The 23,127-nt window shown below is 43.2% G+C and overlaps 1 protein-coding gene and 1 pseudogene across 5 annotated transcripts in view; both read left to right on the top strand.

Annotated features, from left to right (window-relative positions):
* The window catches only part of PRORP (protein only RNase P catalytic subunit), a 157,943-nt gene that overhangs the window by 127,455 nt on the left and 7,361 nt on the right, over positions 1-23,127 (top strand). For all 5 annotated transcript variants that reach the window (XM_055291517.2, XM_063645924.1, XM_063645927.1 and 2 more), the window contains one exon: positions 22,869-23,017. In XM_055291517.2, the coding sequence (XP_055147492.1) occupies positions 22,869-23,017 (149 nt within the window). The remainder of the gene's footprint in view (positions 1-22,868; positions 23,018-23,127) is intronic.
* LOC129490481 (large ribosomal subunit protein uL6-like) lies at positions 16,366-17,696 on the top strand (annotated as a pseudogene).

Genomic DNA, 23,127 nt, shown 5'->3' with positions numbered 1-23,127 from the left:
TTTTTGGAGTCTTCTTTTTGTCTCCAGCGTTTTAAAATTTTACAGTGCTGGCCGGGCGCGGTGGCTCACGCTTGTAATCCCAGCACTTTGGGAGGCCGAGGCGGGCGGATCACGAGGTCAGGAGATCGAGACCACAGTGAAACCCCGTCTCTACTAAAAAATACAAAAAATTAGCCGGGCGCGGTGGCGGGCGCCTGTAGTCCCAGCTACTCGGAGGCTGAGGCAGGAGAATGGCGTGAACCCGGGAGGCGGAGCTTGCAGTGAGCCGAGATTGCGCCACTGCACTCCAGCCCGGGCGACAGAGCGAGACTCTGTCTCAAAAAAAAAAAAAAAAAAAAAAATTTTTACAGTGCTGTGACTTTGTATGGTCTATTTCCATTCATTGAGTTGAACACGCAGACTGTTTCATCCTAGAAACTGATATCTTCTTATTTGGGGAGATGTCCGTTGGTTATTTTGTTGATGATTCCTTCCCCTCTGTTTCCTGGCTCTCTCTCTCTAAACTCAAATAATGAATCTTCAGACTTCTATCTTCTACCCCAGCAAAAGCAATATGTAACTGAGGGGGAAAGGGTATGTGAGTCTAGGAATCTAATCCTTCTTCAGCAGTTTTCCCCAGTTCTCCTTAGTTCAGTCGCACATTTCCATTAAGTCTTACTCCTTTACTTCCAGTTCTGGAGTCTTTTGAAAATTGGTTTGGTTCTTAGCTTACCTCTCTTCAGATTTGACTTTATTGGATCTGTAAAGTCAGTTACCACTTGTTTATCTGCTTTCCAGCTTCCAAAATTTTGTTGCTATTGTCTCTAAAGTCATTGTGGATTTGTGATTTTAGAAGGTCTATTTTACAGTTTTAATAGAATTTCAAGTGGGATTAAGATTAGATGCATGTGTTCAGTTTGCCTTAACCTGAAAGTTTATGTTCTACTCTTACCAAGTGTTGACAGAGATTATCACAAAAACCACCCAAATCTTTGATAATGCCAAAAGAAACTCTTTTTTCTCTGTCTTTTGTTTTATTCTTTCCTCTCTCTTCTTTTCTTTTTTGCTCTTTGTTTGTTTTGGATGTGGGGAGAATATAGTAAGGATTGGGAGCTCTAAATTCCCTAATCCAGTCCCTGTTGCATAGTAATAGCTAACATTTATTGAGTATTTTCCCATGTGCTTTGTGCCTACATACATTATCTAAAGTAACCCTCATAATAACCCAGTTATTATTTCTACTTTACCAATGATGAAACAGGCTCAGAGAGGAAATGTAACTTCTCCAAGATCACACAGTTGGTACATAGTAGAATTAGAATCTGAACCCAGGCAGCCTGATGCCAAAGCTTGTGCTCTTAATTATGATTATTGAATTATTAAGTAATAGAAGTTGGAAAGGTCTCTATTATGTGTCTATCCAATTTTATTTATGTGTAAGTCCTTCCACCGCAGAGCTGCATAGATTGCTTAAAACATGAACTGGAGATGTCTAAGGTGTCCCTCCCTTCCTTTCTCTTATTATTTTTTCTGCACCCAGTCATCCATTATAAGGTGTCTTTTTATATAGCCAGGTATTTTATATATTTCAAACAGACAGTACTTTACCAGAAACCAGAATCAATAACCATAGTGTACAACTGTGTGGGGCTTTGTAGCAAGACAAAGGCTGTGTGAATTAGTGCAGCCATGGCCAGGCTACACAAGTTTTCAAGCTTCTGAGCTCCCCACTCATCTGACTCTTTCTCTTCCAGTCATGAAGTGGAGCCCTTTGATCCTGACAGTATTCATATACTTTCCCAGAGTGAGCAAATTATTCCCTATATATGGACTGGACCTAGAACCCTAGGGGGAATTTTTAATAAACCTTTTGAGAGTGGTAATTTAATCATTTTGATATTTCCATATCAAAATAAGTTAGTTTAATCTTCCTGAAATTAGTTTTCAGTCTTCAGAATACCTATCCTTTCTTGCCTTACAGGATAAGCAGGAAACACAGATATCTTACAGAGAAAATAAAAAGACCAAATGCATATAAATGTTTGGAGAAAAGTCACATTATGCGTCAGGAGGCAAATCTGTCTTCTAGACAGCTTTGACTCTCAGCTGGCTGGGGAAATCCATCTAGGCCAACAATTTAATAGTTTTCTAAAAGGCTGGATGACTGTGTGGGTGCTAATGGCATCAGAGAAGATAGTGGTGAGCAGGAAACATCCCACACTTGACAGGATGTTCCCAAAGCAGGAAGGGATTTCTCTTCTTTGGTAGAATTGTTTCATTAACTAAGAACAAGATGAGATAATTGAAATCTCCCTAAAATACCAAAGACTGACGAAAGCAGGATATAGAACATTGTGGGTCTAATGTAAACCAGTGGGATCATTTATGACATTATAAGGAAGTAATAGTATTTTGTATATATCCATATATCCATTTTTTTCCCAAAGAGATTCAAAGTGCTTTATATAATGAGTCAGTCATTAAATACTTTTAGATCTGTGTACAAAGAGGTAGAAGTAGGACTCCTGCTCAGTCAGCCTCAGCCTCTCTCCTCTGGATACACCACCAGACTTACAAAGTTTGCAGCTTACATACCACCTGGTGAAAGTTTCTTTTTCTCATCTTCCATTTCTCTCATTTTCATCAAGTGCTGATCTGTCTGTTGTATGGTATATAGCGCTTAAGTAGTTCCAGCAAGACAATATGATTAAGCTTCCTTTAAATAAGTCATGATCTCTTTCTCTATCTGCAAGCAGCAACAGCTGTCAAAGGTAGAACTGAGGCCAAGGCAGCACCAATGGAGCAGGCTGCTAATGAAAATATGACAAGAATATTTGAAACTAGAAGCCTCAAGCCACAACTTTGTTAGGTTTCCTGCACTCTCCCCCTTGGTGGCATTTTCAGAGGTACGCAGAAAAATGTTGCATATAGCAGTCACTTGAGAAATACAGAGTCACTCGATGTCTGGGACAGGGATTCTTATCCCAAAACTTAGCTCAAGAGAAAAACAAGAGGAATGAAAACAAAGAACGGACTTAAACATATGAAATGTATATTAGCTAACCTGCAGAGAGTAATGGCATCATAAAAACAAGTAGAAAACTCCACTAGACTAGTGTAAGTTATGAGTTCCCTGTTTTTTTCCACTGTAAATTTTGTGGCGAGCACAATGCATCAATTACAGGCATTATGTTTGTGATATCCTGAGTTCTGGAACACTGCCTCAAGAGAGTTCATTAATCATTGTCTTGTCCCTAAAGTGGTCTTGCATTCTCTCAGTTTGTGGGAAATAATTGTCAAAATTAATAAATGCACATGAAAGAATATTTACTTTTCTTGCTTTCTCTTGTCTGCATTTGACTTAACCCCATTATATCCTCAAATCCAGCCAGACTCAAATAGGAAAATTCCCACCCAGGAGAATTAATTCCAGTTCAAGTCCCAAATTACCATGAGGTTATCTTTAGTGAGGTAATCACATAAAAAGTAAAGATGGGCTGGGCATGGTGGCTCATACCTGTAATCTCAGCTCTTTGGGAAGCAGAGGCAGGAGGATTACTTGAACCCAGGAGTTCAAGACCAGCCTGGGCAACATCATGAGACCCTATCTCTACAAAAAATTAAAAAATAAAAAATTAGCCAGGTACGATAGCATGCACCCGCAGTCCTACCTACTCAGGAGGCTAAGGTGGGAGGATCACTTGAGCCTGGGAGATTGAGACCACAGTGAACCATGATCATGCCACTGCACTGCCACCTGGATAACAGAGCAGGACCAAAAAAAAATGAAATTGAATTATTACCTGGCTTTTTGTTGTTGTTGTTGTTGTTGTTCTTAAAGACCAGTGTGATAGTGTATTTCCTGGCTTTAGTCTCCCACACAATTGTAGAGCTGGTATTAGAAATCCTTTATATCAGAACACTATGTGGGTTACCTGTGGTTATTTTAAGAACTTCCATTTTTTATGGAATTTTAAATATCTCAGCTTATAAATAACTAAAGATACTGTCTTAAATATCATCATACATTTAAAATTAATTTGCTCTCCTTTCAAAGTTCAGGCTCTGAACTATAGCTATGTGAATGTGTAAAGAGGAGGCAGGTCAAAAACTAAATCACTTTACATCCTCCCTGGTGTGCACAGTCACATGGTTTTATCCGAGAAAAGGGGCCGGGCACAGTGGCTCATGCCTGTAATCCCAGCACTTTGAGAGGCCCGGGTGGGCAGATCACTTGAGGCCAGGAGTTCGAGACCAGCCTGGGCAACATGGCGAAACCCTGTCTCTATAAAAAATACAAAAAATAGCCAGGCATGGTGGTACATGCCTGTGGTCTCAGCTACTCAGGAGGCTGAGGCAGGAGAATCGCCTGAACCCAGTGAGCCAAGATCGCGCCACTGCACACCAGCCTGGGTGACAGAGCGAGACTCGGTCTCAAAAAAAAAAAAAAAAAGAAAAGATGTCTTACACCCCTCAAATGCATGGTGCCTTGCTCCTCAAACACCCTACCTACTCCCAATGTGGACTTAGAACAGCTGCTGACCATTTTCAGGGAGAACAGTTTCTACTTTAATCAGACTCCCTTTCTACATCAGGTCCTTTACAGAAAATTATTCCTGAGTTTAGGGATCTGTGAACTTCCTCCGGTTCCTGAAGAGCTATTTAATTGATTCATTTTACACATAGAATAATAAGATCAGAAGCTGCCAGGGAATGACACGGATGCATTTTCCAAGGAGTGCCAGACTAGCTGAATAAAATTGAGGTCTGCCCCTAACTAAGGCTCAAATAAAGTGGAGCTTCTCCTCACCATCCCCCGACTGATTCACTAAAGGGAGGGAAGTTGAACAGAAGGCAGAGAGGTAGATTGAGGAAGGAAATGTACTTAAGCACTGACACGTGGCCTCCCTGAACAACTTATCAAAGGCCCCTACTTGTTTCCTAAAGTCATTAAAAGAGGGAGATATTGCCAGAGAGAACTTGCCTTGAGAACCAGGTGGTTTTGAGATCCTGTATTTATTTTTTAGTCTTTTGGAGGGGGCCAATCTCCATTTTATTTTTTCTTCATTTTTTAAAATTTTTTATTTCCGTAGGTTATTGGGGAAAAGGTGGTGTTTGGTTCATGATTAAGTTCCTTAGTGGTGATTTGTGAGATTTTGGTGCACCCATCACCCAAGCAGTATACATTGCACACAATTTGTAGTCTTTCATCCCTCACCCCCTTCCCACTCTTTTCCCCTGAGTCCCCAAAGTCCATTATGTCATTCTTTGGCCTTTGCATTGTCATAGCTTATCTCCCACTTATGAGTGAGACCATTTGATGATTGGTTTTCCATTCCTGAGTTACTTCACTTAGAATAATAGTTTCCAATTTCATCTAGGTCGCTGCAAATGCCATTAATTCATTCCTTTTTATGGCTGAGTAGTATTCCATTATATATATCAATCACAGTTCTTTTATCCACTTGTTGATTGATGGGCATGGAAGTCATTATACAGAAAAGATACTTGCACACACAAGTTTATAGCAGCACAGTTTGCAGTTGCAAAAACAAGATCCTTTTTTTATATTACCACTTAGGAACACCTTGACTAAGTCCCTAATTTCTCTTTCCTTTGCCTTCTTTATCCTGTAAATGAGAAAACACTGCTGACTTCCCTCATAAATTGCTATGAGAAATAATAGAAAATTATCAAAGATAATTTCATCTTTCCATACAAAAAATTGTATGTAAATAATGTTGTTTATATTTTTGGGGTTTTTTTGTTTGTTTGTTTGTTTTGAGACAGAGTCTTGCTCTGTTGCCCAGGCTAGAGTGCAGCTACCTCGGCTCACTGCAACCTCCACGTCTGCCTCCTGGGTTCAAGCGATTCTCCTGCCTCAGCCTCCTGAGTAACTGAGATTACAGGCGCCCACCATCGCGCCCAGCTAATTGTTGTATTTTTAGTAGAGATGGGGTTTCACCATCTTGGCCAGGCTGGTCTCGAACTCCTGACCTTGTGATCCACCCACCTCAGCCTCCCAAAGTGCTGGGATTACAGGTGTGAGCCACCGTGCCTGGCTGTTTAATATTTTTGTTAATGATGACTTGACAAATTTTAATAACAGTGTAAAGATAGTGGAGGGGTAGGAGAGGCACAGGTGCAGGCGGGAGGGTACCTGAGGAATTCCTACCTTGGACCAGAATACAAAACCATGGATCCTATACTGATATAAATTTGGAATAGTATCTCCAATTACTAATAGTAAATAAATAGGAAGAATGATATTAGATGACTGACATTTCAATTATGTTTCTACCAGAAAGTGCATTTTGGCCAAATATTAACATGAAGCCAGAAGTCAATCATGACCATTCATGGTATTTCACGCCTATTTAATCCCAACACTTTGGGAGGTTGAGGAGGGAGGATTGCTTAAGCCCAGGAGTTTGAGTCTAGCTTGGGTAACATGGTGAAAGCCCATCTCTAAAAAAGAAAAAAATTAGCCGAGTGTAGGGGCACATGCCTGTGGTCCCAGCTACTCAGGAGGCTGAAGCAGGAGGATGGCTTGAGCCCAGGACGTCAAGGCTGCAGTGAGCCATGTTTGTGCCACTGCTGCACTCCAGCCTGGATGACAGAGTGAATCCCCATCTCAAAAACAAAAAACAAACAAACAAACAAAAAAACAAATTAAAAAGAAGGCAGTCATTATCCTTTCTGGCTGTCTTCCAGTTGCCTTCTTTCATGGTGCAGGCAGGATGCTGAGCCCTGTAAATCTCCCCACTGGGCCAACTGCTGCTGCCTGTAGGTGTGGCTGGTCTCCAGCCATGACTGGGCTTTACCCTGTCCAGCTCTCTCTACGTGTCTGCAGTCAGCTCCTGCTCCCAATCCCCACACCAGCTATATCTGCACTGTTGCCCTCAAGCCTCCTACTCCACCCACTTCACCATCCCTCTGCCAATGACTTGCTCCTGTTGCACGCAGAAAACAGAAAATATCAGGATGAATGACTTCACATCTCTACCTACATACCACATACACACACCTACACACAAACCACACAATCAGACTTTCCTATGTTTAGACCTACCCTTATCCTTCCATCTCAGTGGCAAGAGGTGTTCTGTCCACCTATTCTGTAGATTCTATCCCCGGCTTTCTCAGGAACCTTGTTTTCCTTTCTGTGCCCGTATCTTCAGCCTGTACCTTGCTACTTGCTTTTTCTGATCAGAATATGAATATTCTCAAGTCTCCTCCATCCTTAAAAAAATTGAGAAACTTTCTGCTGGTCAGGTGCAGTGGCTCATGCCTGTAATCCCAGTACTTTGGGAGGCCAAGGCAGGCAGATTGCTTGAGGTCAGTTCCAGACCAGCCTGGGCAACATGGTGAAACCCCATCTCTACAAATAATACAAAAATGAGCCAGGTATGCTGGTGTGCACCTATAGTCCCAGCTACTCAGGAGGTGGAGGCAAATCACTGGAGCCCAGGAGGTTGAGGCTGCAGTGGGCTGTGATTCGTGCCACTGCAGTCCTCCAGCCTGGGCGACAGAATGAGACTGTGAAAGAAAGAAAGAGAGAGAGAGAGAGAGAGGGAGGGAGGGAGGGAGGAAAAAAAAGAAAGAAAACACACACACACACACACACACACCTTTCTCCCTTTGCAGTGAAGCTTCTGGGAGGTGGGATTTTGAAGAGGCCACAACACTCAGTATCTGAAATGAAGAGCAGAACTGATTGTTTGCTCAGAGAAAACAGAGCTATACTTGTAGGACAGAATCTCTCTGTGCAAAGCAAACTGCATCCTTATATAGGATTTAGGGAACCAACTGAAATCTCACTCCTGCCCCCTCTGGCATCATCAAAATGACTCCCCTTGGTTGCAGGCCACACTTTGGTCCTTATCTGACATGGTGTCCCCATAGCACTGGTACATAGCTGCTCCCTCCTTCTTGAAATGCTCCTTATAGTCTCTTTCTGAGAGACCACTGTCTCCTGGGTTTTCATCTTTTTGGTCATGCTTCAGTCTCTGTTAAAAGCTTTTCTTAGTACCCCATCCTTCAAATAGTGGCATTTCTCAAGTGTCTTCCTCCACTATCTTCCCTCCAGAGTTTTTACCTATCCTGTTACAGCTCATCTACTCTCTGATGGCACCTGCCATTGCATGTTCCCTGAATGACTCCCAAATCTTTATCTGCAGCCCAGATCCCTCTCCTAAGTGGTAGAGAGCCACATATCTGGCTGCCTACTAGATCTCTTCCACCTTGGGATATCAAAAGCTCCTCCTCTCATAGACTCTATCTTGGTACCATCATCTATCCAGCTGTCCATCTGTCTTGCTTTGTCCCTCTCCTTATTTCCCACATCCAGTCAGTGACTAAGTCTGCTCAGTTCTGCTTTACTAACTCCCAGAGAGCTCTGTTCTCTTCATCTTTACTGCCAGTTTTCTCATTATCTCTTGCCTGAATTACTGCAGAAGCCTCCTAATTGATCTCCCTTTTGTAGCCCAGCCTTCATGCAGTCCACAATTGATCTCTCTAAAATGGAAGTCATGTCACTCTCCTGTTTTGGTTTGTTTGCTTGTTTGTTTGTTTTAAGATGGAGTTTCGCTCTTGTTGCCCAGGCTGGAGTGCAATGACGCAATCTCAGCTCACCACAACCTCCGCCTCCCGAGTTCAAGCGATTCTCCTGCCTCAGCCTTCTGAGTAGCTGGGATTACAGGCATGTGCCACCATGCCCAGCTAATTTTGTATTTTTAGTAGAGATGAGGTTTCTCCATGTCGGTCAGGCAGGTCTTGAACTCCTGACCTCAGGTGATCTGCCCGCTTTGGCCTCCCAAAGTGCTGGGATTACAGGCATGAACCACCGCGTCCAGCCCACTCTCCTGTTTTAAATCCTTTGATTTTCCCTCATTGCTTTCCGGCAGGAAAAGACTTTATACAACTTATAAAGACTCCCGGGATCTAACCCTTGCATTCATTTCCAGTCTTATTTCTGGCACGTCCCATGTCATCCTCCCACACCTTTGCTTGAGTCACATTTGACACCTTGCAGTTCCTCAAATTCAGTGTGCTAATAAAGAGCCTCCACCTTCAACTTGCTGCTCCTGTTCTTGGAAATTCCCATTCCTTGCCGGGCTAGTTCATCTGAAAACTCAGCTCTTCTGTCACTTCCTCTGTGGTGACTTCCCTGACCACCCTTCTCACTCACAGTCTGATTGAAGTGCCCATCCTTTGTGTTCTGTCTTAGTGTATACATTATATTATATTATATTAATTTGACTGCAAAGACCTTGAGGTTAGAGATAACTGTGTTTGGTTGTTTTTTTGTTTTTTTGAGATGGAGTCTCGCTTTGTCTCCCAGGCTGGAGTGCAGTGTCGCGATCTCGGCTCACTGCAACCTCTGTCTCCTGGGTTCGAGCAATTCTCCTGCTTCAGCCTCCCGAGTAGCTGGGACTACAAGCATGTGCCACCATGCCCGGCTAATTTTTTTGTATTTTTAGTAGAGACGGGCTTTCACTATGTTGGTCAGGCTGGTCTCGAACTCCTGACCTCAAATGAGCCACCCGCCTTGGCCTCCCAAAGTGCTGGGATTACAGGCGTGAGCCACCACACCTGGCTGGAATAACTGTTTTTTTATATCTGTATTCCAAGTACCACATGCCTAGTGACTTACAGAGGAGGTTCTGCTTAATCTTTGATAAATGAACTGGCCTTTTCAATTCATCAGGACCGTAATATTTTGTTTTATTAAGAGATAGGGTCTTGCTGTGTTGCCCAGGCTACGCTTGAACTACTGGCAAGCAATCCTCCTACCTCAGCATCCCAAGTAGTTGGGACTACATGCATGTACCACCAAACGCAGCCTCTAGATTCAACTACCAGTTTGCAAGAAGCATAGAAGACTGGAGACTATGTTACATGATACCATAGGGATGCAATCGGTAAAATCTAAATGGAGGAAATGCTCTATGAACAATCATATGCCTTAGACTATAAGGGAGAAAAGATAAATGGAGAAAGAGCTTATACAGGGTCTTAAGAGAGATACCAGGCAATTTCAATGTATGGGAATTTTTTAGATCCTTATTCAAAAAACAATTGTGACTCAGAAATATGAGTCATTTATGTTACATTTGTGTTACATAAATTTTATATTAAATATATTTTACAACAAGAAAAGATTTTATCAGGCTGGGCGCAGTGGTTCACGCCTGTAATCCCAGCACTTTGGGAGGCTGAGGTAGGGGATCACTTGAAGTCAGGAGCTTGAGACCAGCCTGGCCAACATGGTGAAACCCTGTCTCTACCAAAAATAGAAAAATTAGCCAAACATGGTGGCGAGCACCTGTAATCCCAGCTATTTGGGAGGCTGAGGCAAGAGAATCATTTGAACCCAGGAAGCAGAGGTTGCAGTGAGCCAAGATCGCGCCACTGTACTCCCGCCTGGGTGACAGAGCGAGACTCTGTCTCAAAAAAAAAAAGAAAAAAGAAATTGTGCTTATCTTTTTTTTTTTTTTTTTTTTGACAGAGTCTTGCTCTGTCGCCCAGGCTGGAGTGCAGTGGTGCAATCCCGGCTCACTGCAGCCTCCGCCTCCTGGGCTTAAGCGATTCTCCTGCCTCAGCCTCCCAAGCATCTGGGATTACAGGCGCCTGCCACCACGCCCAACTAATTTTTGTATTTTTAGTAGAGATGGGGTTTCACCATGTTGGCCAGGCTGGTCTCGAACTCCTGACCTCGTGAACCGCCCACCTTGGCCTCCCAAAGTGCTGGGACTACAGGCATGAGCCACTGCGCCTGGCCCTGTGCTTATCTTTTAAAGCATTCTTATATTTAGAAATGCATTCCAACATATTTACAGGTGAAATGATATGTCTGGGATTTGTTTCAAAATAATCCGAGAGAAGGAAGTGAATTGGTATATAGTTGAAATTGGATTGGCCATGAGCTGATAATTATTGCAGATGAGCAATGGGTACATGGCAGTTCACTATGCTATTCTGCCTGCTTTTGTTTATATTTAAAATTTTTATGATAAAATCCTTTTTTTTTTCTTTTTTGAGACTGAGTCTCGCTCTGTCTCCCAGGCTAGAGTGTAGTGGCACCATCTCAGCTCACTGCAACCTCCTCCTCCCAGGTTCAAGCGATTCTCCTGCCTCAGCCTCCCAAGTAGCTGGGACTACAGGCGCTTGCCACCATACCCAGCTAAGTTTTTTGTATTTTTAGTAGGGACTAGGTTCTACCATGTTGGCCAGGCTGGTCTCAAACTCCTGACGTCAAGTGATTTGCCCGCCTCAGCCTCCCAAAGTGCTGGCATTACAGGCGTGAGCCACCATGTCTGGCCTGATAAAATCTTTTATTGTTGTAAAATATATTAACATAAAATTTACCATTTTAACCATTTTTCAGTATACAGTTCAGTGGCATTAAGTACTTCATGTCGTTGTGCAACTATTGCCACCATTCATCTCCAGACTTTTCTCATCTTCCCAAACTGAAACTCTGTATCCGTTAAACAGTAGCTCCTCATTCTCCTCTCCCTGCTGCCCTGACAACCACCATGCTATGCTGTCTTTATGAATTTGACTACTTTAGGTAACTTATATAAGTGGAATCATTCAGTATTTGTCCTTTAGTGTCTGGCTTTTTTCACTTAGTTTTCAAGTTCATCCATGTTGTAGCATGTATTAGAATTTCATTCCTGTTTAAGGCTGAATAGTAATCTATTATACGTATATACCACATTTTATCGATCTATTCATCTTCCAGAAACTGACATTTGGGTTGCTTCCAAAACAGTTTTTAAGTTCTTTCCTGGAGGTATCCCATAATGAATGTTCTTATAAATGAGGTATATTGATGATAGTTATCTTGCTAGGAACAGACGTAGAATTTCTAATTTCTGAAGACATCAGATCCCAAAGGCTTTAGAGTTTCTGAACAGCTACAATCCATACAACCTCAGGAGTGCCATAGACTGCAGAAGAGGAGGTAAAAAGGTATAAGCACAGGGAAAGGAAGTTAACATTTGCTGTTTAGGATTACTCAGAAAAGCTCTTGCTCTCATTGGCCTCTCTTACCTCCCAGGCAGCTTTTCTATTTCCGGAGCATCCCTACACAGTTATTTCTAACCCACGTAGCCCTGCCAACTATATTTTTACCCTAAGCTCGGGAACTACTTTTCATCAGTTTTATACCAAAAGTTAATGTGTCACATATGAGTAAAAAAAAAAAATCTCTTATCTCCTCCTACTGGAGATAAGCCAAATTAGGGCAGAAGCCAAACCAGAAAAAGTTCAAACCAAATATTAATCTGAAATATGTTTGTTTGTTCATTTGCTTGAGACAGGGTCTCACCATGTTGCCCAGGCTGGTCTCGAACTCCTGGGTTCAAGAGATCCTCCCACCTTGGCCTCTCAAAGCACTGGGATTACAGGCATGAGCCACCGCACCTGGCAAAATATGTTTTTATTCTTCTGGTTTTTAGAGAATTATCCTTAATCATCTTGAGAAAAAACAGTAGACAGAAAATTAAAATTTAACCTCGATAGTAATCAGAATAAAGAAAATGCAGTGGCAAAAGGAGACATATTTCAAGGAAAAATGATTTTATGAAAAGGAAAGGTGAAATAGTAGGAAATATTGGAAACAGAAACCCCAAATCAGAAGAGAGAAAAGAAGAATTCTAAGATGATAAGTCTGACTTGAGTAAGCCTCCATCTTCCCATTCCAGAAGTCTGGGCCAAGTGTACTCCTTATCAGTAAGGGAAGGTATCACTAAGGAAGACCAGTGATGATGTGTGGGATGGGGCAGGCAGGGGGTAGGGGCAGGGCAGAGTGATATCTTATTTTAGGTTAAGCCTGAGGTATTGGGTACTCAGGAGGTATTAGTTCTGGGATCAGTTTGGAATTTTAGATATGCTCTAGAATGAACCGCATATTGTTTATTTTGTTCTGCTATGTAGTCCAGACTCCAGAATGTATCCTTCCAGTATTATCACACAGTTTTGATTACCATAGCTGTATAAGAAGGACTAAAATGAGGTAAACTGATTTTTCTGCTTCATTCTTTCTTTTCAAAATTGTTTTAGCTATTCTACTTCCTTTGCCTTTACTGTCTATAGCCTTCCAATTCATGAACCTGGACGGTGGTGTTGAGTTCTTCTATATGCTTGCTGATTTTCTGTCCAGCTATCTCAGTTGTTGAGAGAGGAGTGTTGAGGTCTCCAACTGTAGTTGTAGACTTGGCTATTTCTCCTTTGGTTCTGTCAGCTTTTGCTTTCACATATTTTGCAGCTCTGTTGTTTGGAACACACATTTAAGATTGCTATGTTTTCTTAGATTGACCCTGTTACCATTATATAACGTCTTTTGTGTCTCTGGTAATTTTCTCTGCTCTGAAGTCTATTTTACTTAATAATAATGTAGCCACTCCAGCTTTCCTTTCATTGTTTGCATGCTATATAACTTTTTCCATCCTTCTACTTTCCACCAGTCTATATGATTATATTTGAAGTGAGTTTTTTTTAGATAGCATATAGTTGGGTCATGTTTTTTAATCCATTCTGCCAACCTCTGTCTTTTAATTGGTATATGTAGGCTTTTTATACCTCATACTGTTACTGATATGTTAGGGCTTATACTTGCCATTTATGTTTTGTTTTCTGTATTTTGTCTCTGTTTTACTTTTCCTCCCTTCCTATGCACTACTGAACTTTTTTAGAATTCTGTTTTTATTTCTCTATAATGGCTTTTTAAAATCTATAGTTTTTTTTCTGGGCACAGTGGTTCACACCTGTAATTCCAGCACTTTGGGAGGCTGAGGTGGGTGGATCATTTGAGGTCAGGATTTCAAAACCAGCGTGGCCAACATGGTGAAAATCCGGCTTTACTAAAAATACAAAAAAATTAGCCAGGCGTGGTGCCGTGCACCTGTAATCCCAGCTACTGGGGAGGTTGAGGCAGGAAAATTGCTTGAACCCGGGAGGCGGAAGTTGCAGTGAGCCGAGATCAGACTACTGCACTGCAGCCTGGGGGACAGTGAGATTCTGTCTCAAAAAATAAATAAAATAAAATAAAATCTATAGTGTTTTTGAGTATATCTTTTTGTATAGCATTTTTAGTGATCACTGTAGGTGTTTTGGAGGTTTTTCGGGTTTTTTTTTTTTTTTTGGCAGGAGTGTTTTCAGATAGGGTTTCACTCTGTTGCACAGGCTGGAGTGCAGTGGCACTATCATAGCTCACTGCAGCATTGATCTACTGGGCCCAAGGGATCCTCCCACTTCAGCCTCCAGAGTAGCTGGGACCACAGGCACACACCACCATCCCCAACTAATTTTTTTTATTTTTAGTAGAGACAAAATCTTGCTTTGTTTCCTAGGCTGGTCTCAAACTCCTAAACTCAAGCTGAGGTAGAAATTAAAGAAAGAAAGAAAAAAAATAAAAAAGAGAGATAAACTTTCCTGTATTAGGCTGACTTGACCCAGAGGCAGCAACAGGCACAGCCCAGACCCAAGACAAGTCTTGATAATACTATCTAATATGCCCTGAAGACTCTCCCAGTACTCCCTCAACATAAGGAAGAGAAAAACAAATTTTCCTTTCTCTTATAGCATGAGTTTATAGATTCCTGTTCTCTGTAACTAGTAACTTCAAGTATTCTGTTTTACCTAAACAGTACAGTGAAAGTCATGAGACATCTGAGCAGGCCTAAGCTATAGCCACCTAGGTGCCATAGTGAATGTCATAGAATAAGCCGTGCTAGGCACTAGATATCTAGGCAAACCTAGATAACAGCCATCTAGGTTGTATAGCAATAGTCATGTGTAATCCTGAGTTATGCACCTATCACAGTTTGATTAACTGTCTTTGTTCTGCCTCTGTATTCTTGCTTTCGCACCACCATAAGTTTGTTTCAGGCTAGCCCACCCCCTTTTTGAAGGGTATATAAAAGTCAAGTGCTGTCTTTGTTCTTAGCCCAGTTTTTTAGATGTTAAGTTTGCTAGGTCTGAGTGCACTCAGTAAAGATCCTCCTGCTTTACCCTGAAGTCTTTCTAGTCCTCCTGATTCCCACAACAAAGTGATCCACCCAATTTGACCTCCCAAGGTGCTGGGATTACAGGTATGAACTACCACACCTGGCCAACTCTATTTGTTTTATACATACACAGACACACACACATACACAGCATCATAGTCTACTGATGTTATTTTACCAAGTTTTCTGAGTAAGACTGCCTCTTTCCTGGTCTTTTGGCTAGAGAGAACAAGCCTTTGTTGGGTTTTTTTGTCTGCACACATTGACATTTCTAGGTTGACAGCTTCTTCAGCTCCAATTCTGGGATATATGTGGCAAAAAGAAAACCCAGGGAACTGATCACCATGTCAGTCCTTGTGTACTGAGGTCCCCAGCCAGTTTGCCATTTTTCCCTCTACCTTTCCAAGTCTTCTTATGTTTATTTTATATATAATGTCCAAGGTTTTTAGTTGCACTTAGTGGGAGACATAGGGAGAAGTACATCTACTCCATTTTCCCTCCTAGTTTTACTTTTGATCTAACATAGAATCTTAAGTTGAATTTTCTGTCTTTTTTAAAAAACTATTCCAAGTAGCCGGGCACGGTGGTTCACGCCTGTAATCCCAGCACTTTGGGAGGCTGAGGCGGGCGGATCACAAGGTCAGGAGTTTGAGACCAACCTGACCAACATGGTAAAACCCTGTCTCTACTGAAAATACAAAAACTAGCTGGGCATTGTGGCAGGCACCTGTAATCACAGCTACTCAGGAGGTTGAGGCAGGAGAATCACTTGAACCCAGGAGGCGGAGGTTGCAGTGAGCCAAGGTCGTGCCATTGCACTCCAGCCTGGGTAACAGAGTGAGACTCTATCTCAAAAAAAAAAAAAAAAAAACTATTCCAAGTGTGCCTATGACCTATGACACTGACTCAGCCCACTGGATCCAGCCTTGGAATTTACCCCAGAGGAAGTGGGTTCATGGCTGGACTGTCATGGAGTTTCAGGCCAGGGCTTTTATGCTGCACACTCATCTTTTTCCCTGTGTCTTTCATTTATTCTCCTTTGTTTTCATTGTTTTCAGAGAGCTGCTTCTAGTAGAGACTTCTCAGCCACAAGATGGTGCCCCAGAATAGTTCAAGATAGGCTTTTCTGCTCTTCCTTGGGCCCCAGTCTTTAATGTACTATTAGTAAACTCAAGGCCATTTATCTGAACCAGGATATAGCTATGAAGACACAACTGTATTATCTTTAAGCCATGTTTTCCCAGTTGCCTGGAAACTTAAGCAATCAGTATCAGAAATAGTTTTTGTTTGAATTGTTTTATAATTGTATTATTATTATTATTATTTAGAGCTGGGGTCTTGCTGTGTTGCCCAGGCTGGTCTCGAAATCCTGGCCTCAAGCAGTCCTTCTGCCTCAGCATCCCAAAGTGCTGGGATTACCGGCCTGAGCCACCAGACCCAGCCTATGTCTTTTGAGCTATTTGAATCCATGAATCAAAGTTTGCTAGTATAGATGTTTGCCTTTCATTACTTGCCCAACTTTTAAAATAGCTTATAAGATTATGTTTAAAAATACATAGACTAGCTTTCCTTGCCATGTCTACTGAGAGAACGAAGACCATTCTCAGCAACCAGACTGTCAACATTCCAGAAAATGGTGACATTACTCTGAAGGGACACACAGTTATTGTGAAAGGCCCCAGAGGAACCCTGCAGAGGGATTTCAATCACATCAGTGTAGATTCAGTCTTCTTGGAAAGAAAGAAAAGAGGCTCCAGGTTGACAAATGGTGGGGAAACTGAAAGGAACTGGCTGCCGTTCAGACTATTTGTAGTCATGTACAGAACATGATCAAGGATGTTACACTGGGCTTCCATTACAAGATGAGGTCTGTGTATGCTCACTTCCCCATCAATGTCGTTATCCAGGAGAATGGGTCTCTTGTTGAAATCTGAAATTTCTTGGGTGAAAAATACATCCTTAGGGTTCGGATGAGAACAGGTGTTGCTTGTTCAGTATCTCAAGCCCAGAAAGATGAATTAATCCTTAAAGGTAATGACATTGAGCTTGTTTCCAATTTAGAGGCTTTGATTCAGCACGCCACGACAGTTAAAAACAAGGATATCAGGAAATTTTTGGATGGTATCTATGTCTCCGAAAAAGGAACTGTTCAGCCGGCTGATGAGTAAGTTCTAAGAGTTGCCCAGCTTCTGAAACAAGATGCTGGATGATTCCTAAGACCTATTTGTGATATTTAAATGATGCAAAAGACCTATTGATTTGGAAAGAAAAATAAAATAAAATAAAAATAAAAATACATAGGACAGAAAGACTGGTAAATAGACATTAACAATCTTTGGGTAGTGAGCTGTGAGTCGTTTGTTCTTTCATTTTTCAGGTTTTCAAATGTGAGCTACTTTATAATGGATGAAAATGGATGTTGGGCATATTCTTCAGCTAATCAGAAAATATTTATTAACGAAAAAAATATGTTTATGACCCATCCAATATGTGTAGAGCCAGCATATATGTTTTCTTAGTCTTGATAGTTAAGAAAATATTGGGAGCTGGGCACAGTGGCTCACACCTGTAATCCCAGCACTTTGGTAGGCCTAGGTGGGTGGATCACCTGAGGTCAGGAGTTTGAGACCAGCCTGGCCAACATGGTGAAACTCCATCTCTACTAAAAATACAAAAATTTGCTAGGCATGGTGGCAGGTGCCTGTAATCCAAGGTACTCAGGAGGCTGAGGTAGGAGAATCGCTTGAACCCAGGAGGTGTAGGTTGCAGTGAACTGAAATTGTGCCACTGCACTCCAGCCTGGGTGACAGAGCAAGACTCTGTCTCAAAATAATAATAATAATAATATTGGGTACTCTGTTACTAAAGGCAGGGACTATGGCTTAAAATTCTGCAGCTGTGATACCTACCATATGCCTTACACATAGAGAGGTCTAGGAAATAACTGCTTGAGCACAGAAACCATTATTCCTAGCTTTGAAGGAAAGAACTATATTTTACTAGTTGTAAATCTTTGGGTTTGGTGTCCTCAAGGTAATTACCTGCTTGAGTGTTAGCTCACATGAAGTGGGCAAGTTGTGTCCATTCTTTTTTTTTAAGAGATGGTGTCTCACTCTGTTGCCCAGGATCACAGTGGTATAATTGTAGCTCACTGTAGCCTTGAACTCCTCAAGCAGTCCTCCTGTCTCAGCCTCTCATGTAGCCAGGATCACAGGTGCATGCCACTGAGAGGTGACAGTGTGCTGGCAGTCCTCACAGCCCTCTCTTGCTCTCGGCACCTCCTCTGCCTGGGCTCCCACTTTGGCGGCACTTGAGGAGCCCTTCAGCCCACCGCTGCACTGTGGGAGCCCCTTTCTGGGCTGGCTAAGGTGGGAGCCGGCTCCCTCAGCTTGCAGGGAGGTGTGGAGGGAGAGGCGTGAGCGGGAACCGGGGCTGTGTGCAGTGCTTGCGGGCCAGCTGGAGTTCCGGGTGGGCGTGGGCTTGGTGGGCCCCTCACTCAGAGCAGCCGGCAGACCCTACCGGCCCCAGGCAATGAGGGACTTAGCACCCAGGCCAGCGGCTCCAGAGGGTGTACTGGGTCCCCCAGCAGTGCCAGGCCACCGGCGCTGCGCTCGATTTCTCGCTGGGCCTTAGCTGCCTTCCCACGGGGCAGGGCTCAGGACCTGCAGCCGGCCATGCCTGAGCCTCCCGCCCCCTCCATGGGCTCCTGTGCAGCCAGAGCCTCCCCGACGAGCGCCACCCCCTGCTCCACAGTGCCCAGTCCCATTGACCACCCAAGGGCTGAGGAGTCCGAGCGCACGGCGTGGGACTGGCAGGCAGCTCCACCTCCAGCCCTGGTGCGGGATCCACTGGGTGAAGCCAGCTGGGCTCCTGAGTCTGGTGGAGATGTGGAGAACTTATGTCTAGCTCAGGGCTTGTAAATACACCAGTCAGCACCCTGTGTCTAGCCCAGGGTTTGTGAGTGCACCATTCGACACTCTGTAATCTAGCTGCTCAGGTGGGGCCTTGGAGAACCTTTGTGTCTAGCTCAAGGATTATAAATACACCAGTCGGCACTCTGTATCTAGCTCAAGGTTTGCAAACACACCAATCAGCACCCTGTGTCTAGCTCAGGGTTTGTGAGTGTACCAATCGACACTCTGTGTCTAGCTGCTCTGGTGGGGCCTTGGAGAACCTTTGTGTCTAGGTCAAGGATTGTAAATACACCAATCGGCACTCTGTATCTAGCTCAAGGTTTGCAAACGCACCAATCAGCACCCTGTGTCTAGCTCAGGGTTTGTGAGTGCACCAATCGACACTCTGTATCTAGCTGCTCTGGTGGGGCCTTGGAGAACCTTTGTGTCGATAATCTGTATCTAACTGATCTGATGGGGACGTGGAGAACCTTTATGTCTAGCTCAGGGATTGTAAACGCACCAGTCAGTGCCCTGTCAAAACAGACCACTCGGCTCTACCAATCAGCAGGACATGGGTGGGGCCAGATAAGAGAATAAAAGCAGGCTGCCCGAGCCAGCAGTGGCAACCCGCTCGGGTCCCCTTCCACACTGTGGAAGCTTTGTTCTTTTGCTCTTTGCAATAAATCATGCTACTGCTCACTCTTTGGGTCCACGCTGCTTTTATGAGCTGTAACACTCACGGCGAAGGTCTGCAGCTTCACTCCTGAAGCCAGCGAGACCACGAGCCCACCGGGAGGAACGAACAACTCCAGACGTGCCACCTTAAGAGCTGTAACACTCATTGCGAAGGTCTGCAGCTTCACTCCTGAGCCAGCGAGACCACAAACCCACCAGAAGGAAGACACTCCAAACACGTCCAAACATCAGAAGGAACAAACTCCGGACACGCCGCCTTTAGAACTGTAACACTCACCGCGAGGGTCCGCGGCTTCATTCTTGAAGTCAGTGAGACCAAGAACCCACCAATTCTGGACACACCGCCATGCCTGGCTAATTTTTATTTTATTTATTTATTTATTCATTCATTCATTCATTCATTCATTCATTTTTTTGAGATGGAGTCTTGCTTTGTCACCCAGGCTGGAGTGCAGTGGTGCGATCTCAGCTCACGGCAACCTCCACCTCACGGGTTCAAGCAATTCTCCTGCCTCGGCCTCCCCAGTAGCTGGGATTACAGACATGCACCACCACGCCCAGCTAATTTTTGTATTTTTAGTAGAGATGGGGCCATGTTGGCTAGGCTAGTCTTAAACTCCTGACCTCAAGTGATCTGCCCACCTTGGCCTCCCAAAGTGCTGGGATTACAGGTGAGAGCCACCGTGCCTGGCCTAATTTTTTTTTTAATAGAGACGAGGTCTTGCTATGTTGTCCAGGCTGGTCTAAAACTTCTTGCCTCAAGCAGTCCTCCAGTCTCATCCTGCCACAGTGCTGAAGTTACAGATGTGAGCCACCTTGCCTGGCCCATTCTATGTCTTAATTATAGAACTAATAATTAGGGGTAAAAAAGCCAACTACTCCTTACTAAGATTAGCAAAATCTTATTGGACAAAAATTCAATATCAGTCCAAAGCAATAAACAGTAATATTTTTAAAATTCAGCTGGCCAGGCACAGTGGCTCACGCCTGTAATCCCAACACTTTGGGAGCTGAGGCGGATAGATCACAAGGTCAGGAGTTCCAGACCAGCCTGGCCAATATGGTGAAACCCCGTCTCTGCTAAAAATACAAAAATTATCCAGGCATGATGGCGTGTGCCTGTAGTCCCAGCTACTCTGGAAGCTGTGGCAGAAGACTCATTTGAACCCAAGAGGTGGAGGTTGCAGTGAACTGAGATCGCGGCACTGCACTCCAGCCTGGGCAACAGAGCATGACTTTGTCTCAAAAATAAAAAATAAAAAAATAGGCCGGGAGCGGTGGCTCACGCTTGTAATCCCAGCACTTTGGGAGGCCGAGGTGGGCGGATCACGAGGTCAGGAGATCGAGACCACGGTGAAACCCCGTCTCTACTAAAAATACAAAAAATTAGCCGGGCGTGGTGGCGGGCGCCTGTAGTCCCAGCTACTCAGGAGGCTGAGGCAGGAGAGTGGCGTGAACCCGGGAGGCGGAGCTTGCAGTGAGCCGAGATTGCGCCACTGCACTCCAGCCTGGGCGACAGAACGAGACTCCGTCTCAAAAAAATAAATAAATAAAATAATAAAAAATAAAAAAATTCAGCCTTTGATAATTCATTATTAGATCATCAGCGTCTACGTGTATATTGGATATAACAGGTATTAATGTAATATTTGATAGATGATTAAATAAATGAATTAATTTTATTGATGATAGGACTTTAAGTAATGTCCTGATTACAGGACATTATCTACAGAGGAGGAGCTTATGAGTAAAGAGAAGCTAGACTAAAATACCTTTTCCAACCAAGACCCAAGAAAATTAAGGATTTCTGCAAGACCTTTCAACTTGTGATTTTTGTGGGCCCACCAATTCTTATAAAGATCTTTTATATTTCTGATACATGATTATGTAATAAAAGTTATAATTTTTTCAGCTTTTGTTTTACTTAGTAATATCCATTTATAGCTTAGTTTAATAGGTGGTACATAAAAGTAATTTATGTACTTTTCCTTATGAAAAATTGAGTATAGGCAAGCTCACCAAAGTACTAGATTTCTAAAACCCGTCTAGACCTTTGAGGAGTTCATGTGTACACAATGAAGTGGAGGCCGGTGAGAAGTGGAGAGAATGGGGATAAAATAACTGACTGGAAAGTAGGCTACAGGGTAGAAATCAACAGGTCTTTAGTGGAAAAGGGGATTTCAATGAAAGGAGGCAGTATTAGCAATAAAGACATAACATAGAAAAGTCACTGTCTAGTCTAATAATTTACAAACTTAAAAAGAAGTAGAAGCCTTTATTCAAGTCAAAACTTATGCAGAATACCAATATGATAAATATATAAAGGTTGAGCTGTTTGGGTTGAAACAAGGTTTGACATGTATAGGAAACAAAATCCCATCCCTCTTGAGCCTCTCTATCCTAGTGGGCCCTAGGGAGCACAGTTTAAAACAGCTGAACTAGGCTGGGTGCAGTGGCTCACACTTGTAATCCCAGTGCTTTGGGAGGCCAAGGCAGGAGAATTTCTTGAGGCCAGAAGTTCAAGACCAGCCTGGGCAGCATCGTGAGATCCCATCTCTAGCAAAAAAAAAAAAAAATTAGGCCAGGCATGGTGGCTCACGCCTGTAATCCCAGCACTTTGGGAGGCTGAGGCGGGTGGTGACCTGAGGTCAGGAGTTTGAGACCAGCCTGACTAACATGGTGAAACTCCGTCTCTACTAAAAATACAAAATTAGTTGGGTGTGATGGTGCATGCCTGTAATACCAGCTACTTGGGAGGCTGAGGCAGGAGAATCGCTTGAACCCGGGGGGCAGAGGTTGCAGTGAGCTGAGATGTCGCCATTGTACTCCAGCCTGGGCAACAAGAGCGAAACTCTGTCTCAAAAAAAAAAAAAAAAAAAAAAAAAAATTAGCCAGACGTGGTACACATCTGTGGTCCCAACTACTCAGGAGGCTGAAGTGGGAAGATTGCTTGAGCCCAGGAATTCAAGGCTGCAGTGAGCTATGATTGCACCTGTGCACTCCAGTCTGGACAACAGAGTGAGACCCTGTCCCACACACACACAAAAAACAAAGCCCCCCCCTGCAATGTAGCCTGACCAGTAGGCAGATGTTAGACATTAATATGTAATAGGGAAGCATTGTCCTCAGGCTTTCAAAGATGGGAAATTATTATGGATTGTTTTCTTACCACCTACCAGAAAAGAGTGCTTCACCATTGAGGTGGCCTGCTGGAAAAATCACTCCACTAATTTGAGAATCTTCCCTTGACTTTTTGGGGTTCTGGCTTTGTGTTTTTTAGCTCTTGAACGTCGTCTCTCAACTAGCCAAACAGAATCTGCGACTGCTGGTCCTAGGCCGGAAGCACATGCTAAGACAGTGTTCCCAGTGGAGAAAGGATGAGATGAAAGAGGTGCAAAAGCAAGCCAGCTGTTTTTTTGCTGATAACATGTAAGTGTTGGAGGTAATAGGTGAAATTATACTATGCTGCAGACATCTGCTTGTTAGTTACCTACTTTAAAACCTATCTTTTAAATGCATGTGTATATGTATACTCACCC

Source organism: Symphalangus syndactylus, chromosome 9 (genome assembly GCF_028878055.3).
Source record: "Symphalangus syndactylus isolate Jambi chromosome 9, NHGRI_mSymSyn1-v2.1_pri, whole genome shotgun sequence".
Lineage (NCBI taxonomy): Eukaryota > Metazoa > Chordata > Mammalia > Primates > Hylobatidae > Symphalangus > Symphalangus syndactylus.
The sequence above is the reverse complement of the archived record's forward strand: the minus strand, read 5'-3'. Positions and strand labels throughout refer to the sequence as shown.